Raw genomic sequence first — 10,683 nt, forward strand, 5'->3', positions numbered from 1 at the left:
AAATACAACTTTGAAGCTTGTAACGGCATAATTACAAGCGGAGAACGGAGTAACTTAACGTCACAGCAGGCATAACAACAGCCGGTGTTTCTCGTGAGGGTTTTCCCCGGAAAACAAACGCAATACACACAAACGCAAAAATACACAAACACACACAAACACACACACTCGCGAGCTTCCCCTCCAAACGAAAATATCTTCCCTCCGTAGTATTTTGATAATTTGCTCCACTAATAATCAATCAGATCGATGGATTCCAGAGAAGAGGAAACTTTAAAGGCCTTTTTCTCAAAATGAGGACTCGGTGACAGTCATTATATAATGTGACATATTTCGCTTAATATTTGGAGAACAAAAACAATCCTGATATCATTAGAAAGCTAGGAATATCCTCTTTCCAACAGTGTATACAACTCAAAATGTGTCTTCGGGTCAATGCGACTGATTTCGATGGAGCAGGTCACATATAACCAACATGTCAATACGTTTTTGTAGTGTATTGGTCTTTTGTAGAGATTTATCATTTATTCTTTATATATTCTATAATGTATTGCTTGGAGGGGGCACCAAATCATAATCTCGCCTTGGGCACCAAAATGTCTAGGGCCGGCCCTGGTTGTGTGAGTAAGTGTGTCATAATATATAAATACAAAATAGATATTAAGTACCAAATTAATTAATTGACAAAGATAAATAAAATGTCACCAAATGTATAAAAGTAAAATGACTAAAGATAGTTAAGACTATTAAAAGAAGATGAAAATGACAACATAAATAAATGACTCGAAGAATAAACAAAATGAACACAGAGATCCTCTGAACTTGTCAGATCGTGTATAAAGTACTACAACTACAAATGATTTGTGTTGCTTTCAATGCAAAATCACTACACGTCAACGAAATGTCGGCGTATTCTTTAAAAAAAAACCTTCAGTTTTAATAAAACCGAGTAGTCTTTAAAGTATGCAGTGATATCCTTTACAAGTAAAACATTGTGCATTGGAAAATATAAAGTAGAAAATGATTGAAACAACATAAAAAGATAAGCCAAAAAAAAAGACTGAAATCAGCATAAAAAGCTAAGCAATTGGCATGGAAAGAGATTTAATTGCCACCATTTTATATTGAGGGGAAACTCATTGAAAATAATGTTGTCGTGAGAATATTTATCTGTGAATCCTATCCCTACATTCCCACCCGCGAAACTTGCTTAAGCATGCTATAATAGCCCGGTCTGTATATAGTCATTTGACGTTAGCTGCAGACGTTAGCCATTTCAGAGACCTTATATACAGGACCGTCCTGTATATAGCCATTTCAGGGCTTCTGTGCAGGACCGTCCTGTATATAGCCATTTCAGAGAGCTGTGTACAGGACCGTCCTGTATATAGCCATTTGGCGTTGTGTACAGGACCGTCCTGTATAGCCTCGGCCGATTATTCATATCTTCCTCAGGAACAGTATGTCGAATTTTTAATGCTAAATGTATATCATTTTCTCACAGGATATAGAATGAAACAACACCGTTGTTATCCATTGTGTATGAATGCTTCAGCTCTTCAGACCAACATAGCATGTTCCTAATTGTGTTGGTATGCAACCTAGGTCTGGTCTGTTTAATAAAGCAAATCTGCCACTTTTATATTGTAGAATTTGTTAAATTAAAGCAGTCTTTAATTGTTTGTCCTAAACATAGCAATATATGCTTTTGAAATGTAACATGTCTTTGAAAAATAATAGTATACAGTTTATATTGTGCATCACCTTTAGCTTGAAAATACATAGATGTGTTTTTTTAATCTATAAAATAAATAAATAGACAGACAGACACTTTATCAATCCCAAATTGGGAAATTATTTAACAGCAGCAGTGTGTTCAGGTATTAAAATATTTAAAGTTGGAATAAAGTATAAACTACACAACACAAGTATAATGTGTTGTGTACATTACATGCATTACATTCAAACTTCCTTTATAACCTCCTTATTAGCTTAGGAACCACTGGACCTCCCTTGACGAAAGGAGAGGAGAAAATGCTGCCCCACAATGCATTGCAGCCGCAGCATTTGCCGTCACTCAACAGTCGGCCGTTCACGGAAACAACCTATTATGACTGAGAAATTATATCATGAACGTTACGGTGCTTATTAAGCATTTTAAAACGTATGTGGTAAGTTGCCAAAGTGCTTTGTTCTGAACAAAGTTTTTACTGAAATGATCAAATAAAGTCAACATTTCACAGTCTTTACTGAGCTGTGTGGAGTTTGTTCAACTTTTAAAATATGTTTGAAAGGTGATATACACAGTGATAGATGTTAAGGACTAACGTTTATAATAAATACATTTGTATTGATTTTAAGATCTTTTCATAGTTCATACAATCATACGTATTGGAATCATTTGTATTAATGTGGACCGGAGGGAGAGGGTGAAGAGCATAAGTTTCACTTTCCTTTTTTATTTCAATTCCAACTTTGGTCATGAAGAATATGTTTCTCTGTTGGCCACGTTCATAAAGCATAAAGCAACAGCATCAGAGCACGGTGCAGAGTCTCTAGATGAGTTTGTCCCTCGTTCTTATTAAACATCCATGTTGTAGTCCGCTGTACAGAAAACTGTAGTTTCCCCACAGCAGCAGACGCACATTCATGACGTCCGCTGGCGCATCATAAACACGTCGGATAGTGAAAGTGCATTCGGATTCTCTAAAGTACCGCAGTCTCTTCTCCTAAGTCCTTTTGAATTCTCCTATCCACTATCCCTTAACCCCGTGACGTTTCACTCAGAGATCAAGGAATAGGAGATAGGGTTAGAATTTAGGGCTGAAGTCGAATAGTCCATTTAGCTTAGGAACCTTCCTAAAGGAGTGAAATGACCCGGAAGTCCCTCAGTGGCAGCCATGATAAGTGCCGTTCGAATTCTCTAGAATGATGAGAATGATAGGAAAGGAGGTTTCAAACTTCCTTTATAACCTCCTTTAGCTTAGGAACCACTGGACCTCCCTAACCGACAGGAGAAGCGAAAATGCTGCCCCACAATGCCTTGCAGCCGCAGCATTTGCCGTCACTCAACAGTCGGCCGTTCACGGAAACAACCGATTATGACCGAGAAATGATATCATGAAAGTTACGGTGCTTATTAAGCATTTTAAAACCAACCTGATCTCACCAGAATGCGTGACTCCACCACGACTCCTTAACACCGCATTGCGTGGTGGAGTCACGAACTTTGTTACATACACCAATCAATGTTGTGTAATCAACAAGGATAATCTGGTGTTTTTAAGTTGATCAGTAATGCAGATATCACTGTAAAATCAATCGACAGTAAAGAGAATGCTTACTTCCGGGTGTAAAATCCTCCGTTATCCAATGGGAATGGATGCTCACATTGCTCTCAGTAATACAATAAAGGGGACATGATCAAATCGGAATATAATGTTCTTTTAAAAAACGTTAACTAAAGGGAACAATCTATTTGACACAGCTGAAGCTCTGGCCTTCCTTAAAAACTAACTAATGTAATACAAATCACAGTTGTATTACACACAATGCACTGTTTTTTGAGAAAAAAAATGTGTAACTAATGCACCATAATACATTCTGACGAAAAATAAAAATTATTATGAATACAAATAAAATAAAAGAAGCCTCCCGTGAGTTACTAAAAGCTATAAAGTAGATTTAAAAAAAGTTTTATAGAATAAAAGCTCACTGCAGGATGTGGTAGAAATGCGTGTGTGCACCACGACAAAGGAGCCTCATTCACTTTACATTGGGGTTGTTTGCGTGGTGCCGACACGTAAATGTAACAAAGTTCGTGACTCCACCACGCAATGTGGTGTTAAGGAGTCGTGGTGGAGTACGCATTCTGGTGAGATCAGGTTGTTTAAAACATAGGTGGTAAGTTGCCAAAGTGCTTTGTTTTGAACGTTCATCAGTATTATAATCAAAAAGAGAAATATGAACGTTAGTTTTTACTGAAATGATCAAATAAAGTCAACATTTCACAGTCTTTACTGAGCTGTGTGGAGTTTGTTCAACTTTTAAAAGATGTTTGAATGGTGATATACACAGTGATAGATGTTAAGGACTAACGTTTATAATAAATACATTTGTATTGATTTTAAGATCTTTAGTTCATACAATCATACGTATTGGGATCATTGGTATTAATGTGGACCGGAGGGAGAGGGTGACGAGCATAAGTTTCACTTTCCTTTTTTATTTCAATTCCAACTTTGGTCATGAAGAATATGTTTCTCTGTTGTCTACGTTCATAAAGCAAAGCAACAGCATCAGAGCACGGTGCAGAGTCTCTAGATGAGTTTACAGTAGTCCCTCGTTCTTATTAAACATCCATGTTGTAGTCCGCTGTATAGAAAACTGTAGTTTCCATAGTTCCCCCACAGCAGCAGACGCACATTCATGACGTCCGCTGGCGCATCATAAACACGTCGGATAGTGAAAGTGCATTCGGATTCTCTAAAGTACCGCAGTCTCTTCTCCTAAATCCTTTTGAATTCTCCTGTCCACTATCCCTTAACCCCGTGACGTTTCACTCAGAGGTCAAGGAATAGACGATAGGGTTAGAATTTAGGAGCTGATTTTTGGACTATTCGACTGCAGCCGAAGAGCTGATTTTTGGATTAGAGCTGATTTTTGCAACCCAACACTAACGTGGCCGAGTGGACTCCGGAGTTTGCTGCATGAGTTGCACTGTATGATCTGTGGTGTAGTGGGCTGTCACTCAAAAACTGAGTAGCCAATGGGGACTCATAGTGTTGCTTTATCTTTATGATACAAAACTAATCCCATATTTTTGAAAGCAGTATAAGGTGACAAAGAGGAATTTACTTTTTGGATCCAACATTGTTAAATTATTGTGTTAAATCAGCAGCAGTTTATTAAGCATTTGCACAAAAGTTATATATTTATGTAGTATCCAATGAATACACAATATAAATAAAAAGTTAGAATAAACGATAACCTTCTTAAATGACCCTCAAAAATCTGAACACAATATAATTACCTATTACTACTACTGTTGATATTTATATTAACACTTATTATTTATTTATATTTTTAACTAATGTCAAATGCCTAGGTAAGATGCTGCTGTAACAAAAAGTTAGGGATCAATAAAGTACTTCAAAAATGTATCTAATCGATTAATATACCAAACTTCTATTTCTAAATACATGATAAAATAATAACTATGAATCCCTGTACGAAAAATTAGGTGCCATGGCAGCAATAGTAATGAGAGGAAAGATAAGAGTTATATAATATAGATTAGATGCAAGTGTGTCAAGTTTTTTACATGTATTCAACTGCAATGACTAACTATTCTGTTTTTCACATTTGTTATTTGTTATTTTTTAATCTGTTCCAAATAAAGACTGAAAATGAACTAACCGAATAGACGCAAAATCAGCAGGAATAACATGCATGTGATAAAACCATGACTACAGACTTCCAAGAGGAACAAAAAGTAACCCCACCACAAAACAGTTTTGAACTTCCTCAAATCTTTAAAACGCTCGTTGAAAATATCCAGTTGTCACATGTGTGCCGCATGTAAAAAAATATATCAATCTTTGTTCAGTACAAACATCACGTTCCTGTGTTTCCCCGCTAAGGGAGTAGCAACATGAGGTTTAACTGTTTATCTGCGCATTGTTTAAAGCATCCATCAGTGGGAACATCAGTATGTCCAGTTTCAGAGCTACATATATATACACACACACAACTTTATTGAGACCATTTGTTCACCCTCTAAGTTGATGTCGAAGTAGGCGGTGAAAACACAGGAAATACACTGACCCGTGTACATTTAGAACTCAACATATCCGCATTACAATGTGTAAAAACTGTGGGGAAGTGGTTAGTGCGTTGGTGTTTGGATCAGGGAGTCACAAGTTCAAACCCCACTGCAGTCAGCATGTCGTTGTGTCCCTGGGCAAGACACTCCACCCCAAATTGCTCCTGTGGGGATTGTCCACAGTATTGAGTATGTCAGTCGCTTTGGATAAAAGCGTCTAACATGTAATGTAATGTCTTACGTGTCTGCTGGAAGCTGGCGTGAATCGACTTCTCATCCAGTTTAAAGCCACATTTGTGTGATACACCTTTAAGATCTAGTTCATTTTTATATGCTTAAGGATAAATGTAACATTGATCATGTCTTAAAACTTGTAGTACTATGTTCAAGACAGTGTATAATCTAATGTTAAACTTCCCAATGTAAAGTGACAGCTGCAGTTTGAAAATGAGTCAAAAATATTATTAAACTGGCATAGTTTAAAAGGCGTTTAAAGAAAAGTTTAAAGCATGAGACCATGTTTGAAAAGTTAGTTTTATTTCAAACTTTAGTCATATTAACCGTTTCTGCAATCAAACGCAGTAATACCAATATAAAAGAGGTTAAAATAAGTGATTCAGAGCTACATGTTAGCAATAAACAAAAGGCTTACTCATATTGTGAACTACAAACAGAAACTTTACTGTGAAACACAATTCCCCTTTTTAAAAAGCTGAACTCTGAGTGGAGCGAAGCGACTGATCTCTGTCTCCATCAGCCTCCTCCTCCGTCACTCCTCCACTGGCGTGCCCATCTTCACCAGGCTGTTTTTGCTGAACCTGAAGAGCCTCCAGCCCTCCTCCTGGGAGAGATCCTCGGCGCCGCGCAGCTTGTAGAACTGGATGGACGGCTCGTTGTTTTCGGCCACCACAAACATCATGCCAGTGCAGCGCGTATTCATCGCCAGCTGCAAGAGAGACGGGATTCAAGTGAAAATGTGTACTTCTCTTACCAACACACCATGACGAGAAAACAGATCCAAAGAAAAAGATGCTTGATACAAAAATGGGAAACACAAACATTACAAATGGAGTAGTTTTCTTTTAAAAATTAGAGTTAGTTTTCTGATAAGTTATTTGACAGGAAAATATACTGAAACATTTGGATTTTTATCATCGCACTGGGTGTTATATTCATTCAAACCATTATTGTTTCTTACTTTCATTGCACTTGAGATGAGAGAGCAGATCATTAACAGCTTGATAAAATAAAATGTCCAACTATTAAATGTATAAAAAGTAAATGTTATGGAAATATGACATTTAGATGCAATATTGTCAGGAAGCTTACATTCTGTGTGGAGCAATGTAGAAAATGTAATATGATGCTATTTTTCCAGGACTTCCTCACATTTTCTCTCAGGTTTTTAAACATTCAAATGGAAAATGTGCAACATTGCAACTCAATGTATCTCTCGTCAGTAAACATACTCACATCACTGAGGTGGCGCAGAAGCCCGGAGCCAATGCCCATTCCTGGAGAGAGGGAACAGAGAGAGCTCATTAATTAAAAAAGCAGCTGCCGAGATAATGAAATGCTGAGCCGTTCTTTTCCCTTACCTCTGTACTCGTCCATCACATAGAACTCCTCCAGGTACAGCTGTTTGCCGACCCAGGGGTCATACGTGAAGTAGTACATGACGAAACCCACCACCTTCCCGTCTGCACACAGTGGGGAGAGGGGTAAGTATCCATATACGTTTATATTTATACTGACATTCCTATATTTATATTATGTGTAGTACATAGAGTTGCGTGAATGGACATTACTTCTGCAAAATTCATGGTGTGGCCTTTAGTGCACAGAATGCAATGCATGGAGTTTAAAGGTAGGGTAGGTAAGAATGGAGAAACCAGCTCGAGTGCGCTAGAATTTGAAAATACACAACCGAAAAAAATCTGCCACTTCCTTACAGAGCCCCTCCTCCAACACACACGAACACGACCAATGAGGGCACGAGATAAGTTTGTGCACAGATGGAAGGCTGAAAGGCAGGTAGGCCATCCAGTTATTTTAGCCGGCCCGGCTCAAATGATTGGTTGTGCTTTTTACAGCGCCACGGCTTCCACAGATGATGTTTTTTTTATGTATTTATTGTCAAAGCATTTCATATATTCATTGCCATCGGGATGTTAAGAGCATTCCATGGAATATAACAAAAAGTGTTTCTGAAGTGAATTACCAACCCCACCTTTAAGTCTTATGAGTTTCATTTGAAATAGTTTTCCTCTTCTTGTGTAAAGTATTTTGTTTATGCTGGGTTCTTTGTGATGTAATTACCTGGCAAGTTTAAGGCTAATTTACTTCTGCCATGTTTTGGGAAGAACTCCTGGCTAACAGGTAAAGTTATGATGATAACAAAACATTATAAATGAATAAAATATCTGGGAGTTAAATGACATTATCTGATGCAGCATGTCATCAAATTAAACATGATGTACATTTCCATTTGATGCTACTTTATACTTCTACTCTATTGCATTTGTTGAACAGCTGTGGTCACGTGTTACAGCAGAACATTGTATATTATAAGAAGCATATGATCAGCTCAAAAATGCAATCATTTTTTAAGAAAACTGTTTTAATGCAAGACCAGTACTTTTACTTTGAAACGTATCAGTACATTTAGATAATAATACTTGAACTTATTTTCAGTGGAGTATTGCTAAATTGTTGTATTTGTATGTTTACTAAAGTAGAACATCTAAATGCTGTTTCCGCTCGTGATCTGAAGTTGTTGTACAAAAACAGGATGCACACGCTGTACAGAGTTTAGGTTCACACTGTCGGTCTGCGCAGGTGGAGGAAGCAGCGAGTCATAACATCAAACTCAGAAATGTCTGGGAATTAAATGCTGAAGAAACTCAGATTACACTTTCAAAAAAGGGAGAGTAAATATCCAAAACTCTTAAGTTGCAGACAAAAGAAACAGCGTTCTTTATTAAACACATATCTGTATCTATTTCTCTCTGGAGACGGCTTCTCTGTGAGGGGGGGGGGGGAATGGGTGTGCGTTTCAGTTATGAGAAGCAGCAGGGTGTTCTTACCGTCACTGCTGTTCTTTCCTTGGAGCTCAGCAATGATGCAGTGGTAAAACGGGGTGTCACCAAAACCATCCTCAAGGAGTTCTGCAAGCAAATTACACCTTAAGCCTCAGGGGAACAACACTGTTAGTTATGTGAATAGATCGATGGAGAGAACTTTAAAAAGTCACCTTTTTCAGTCAGTGTGACCTGGTCCTCCATCTCTTCATACTTAGCAAGTTCCTGGGACAAGAAAAACACAAAGTATGTTATATCAAGTAAGGAAACTAAGTTCAAAACATCTGAAAACGATAGTCTCATTTCTTTGTATAACTCACACTGATGACATAAGCATCCCTTGTTCTTTTAAGAACTTTTCTAGGCATAACAGGCAAGTCAACACTTACTTTCAGGATGTATAAACACATTTTTTCAAATATATAGGAAATCAATACCTTTAACTGCTTAAATACCAGTTATGCTATTATGACTAATAGTTCTTGATTCAAACTGTTATCGTTAAGTGCTTATCAGCTGAATGCATGCTGCTATGTTTGATAAGTAATATGTAATTTTGTCCGCAGGTCAGACAAAACGTGCCCTATTTTTGGTGGACATTTTCCTAGTATTCTCTTAACTATATTACTCGAAACAACAGTACAACCCTCATCACCTGTAGCCCTTGTTGTGTTATTGGTGTCATCTCATTAGGTATAGTTGTGCAACCGTAACAACATGACATTGACCTCCGTAAGAACTTAAGCTGTAGGTAAGACTATGTAGGAACCCGGATACGAGTCTCCATGCTGTAAACAAAGACCACCGAATCTAATCACTTGTAGACACTCACTCGGACATCCTCCAGACGGTGATTCATCGTGTTTAAAGCGTCGTCTGGCTTTTCATATCGGTAGAATAGAGTAGATGTGAATGTCACGGCTACCTAACAGTTAGCTAGCTGGCTAGCTCAATCCTTCGGCGACTGTTAGATGTGTATGATGGTCCTTGGCCTACCTTCACCAATCGTAATATGTCAGACACGTCCCTGGGTTCAGCCTTCCGTAATTTATACTCCATTTTCTTCTTTTACTCTTTTTTCTTAGAAGTCCTCTGTATGTGAAGTGAAAGATTAGTTGTTTCTTCATTCGCTTCAGAGTAGGCTTTTCCCAACAGTCAGTCTCTGGTCCGGACGCATTAGACGAAACAAGAAGGTCATCCAGTAGTTATCACCCTCGGCTGGGTCGCTGCCGTTTATCTGCCGCTTCCTTTGTTTACATCGGGAGCTTTATACGCCGCTCGCGCTGGAATGTGGTTGGTCAGTTCCCAACCTATCATATTTCTGACGAATCAGCGTCACAGTCTGCCAGTTTGTTTAGCCAATCAGGACTCAAGTAATGCTCACGTGAAGCGTAGGTTCTAGTTCGGTCATAAAATCTTTGTTTTTGTCGGCAAAGTAAAGTGTTTTGTACTTGGTGGAAGAAGTAGCTTAAGTTATAGCACAATGTAGAAATGCTAACAAATTAGAGTAAAGTCTGACAAATCTAAAACGTATTTGCAACTAAAAAAGAAAGTTGTAATGTTCACATATTTTGATACTATATAAACCACACCAACGCATACAAATATCCATAAAGTACCATGAATATGATCCAGAATAATGTAATTTATTATATTTTCAACGATTTGTTTGCCCCTAAATGTTGCAGCTGGTAAAGGTGGAGCTCCTTTTAATTACCTCAACATACAAATAATAAATGATAATTTATCTAATCTTGCATCTTACAAAGTGTCAAATAC

General features: G+C 37.8%; 1 protein-coding gene across 1 annotated transcript; it reads right to left on the minus strand.

The window, feature by feature from the left end:
- Window positions 1-6,344: 6,344 nt before the first annotated feature.
- LOC117465934 (diamine acetyltransferase 1-like) lies at window positions 6,345-10,155 on the minus strand. The gene is made up of 6 exons (XM_034109041.2): window positions 9,901-10,155; window positions 9,078-9,129; window positions 8,911-8,991; window positions 7,423-7,524; window positions 7,298-7,338; window positions 6,345-6,770 (listed from the first exon to the last, which is right to left on the minus strand). Exons 1-6 carry the CDS (start codon window positions 9,961-9,963, stop codon window positions 6,594-6,596), a joined length of 516 nt encoding a protein of 171 aa, XP_033964932.1. The 5' UTR covers window positions 9,964-10,155; the 3' UTR covers window positions 6,345-6,593.
- Between the last annotated feature and the right edge of the window lie 528 nt (window positions 10,156-10,683).

This window comes from Pseudochaenichthys georgianus, chromosome 20, assembly GCF_902827115.2.
Source record: "Pseudochaenichthys georgianus chromosome 20, fPseGeo1.2, whole genome shotgun sequence".
NCBI classification, from domain to species: Eukaryota; Metazoa; Chordata; class Actinopteri; order Perciformes; family Channichthyidae; genus Pseudochaenichthys; species Pseudochaenichthys georgianus.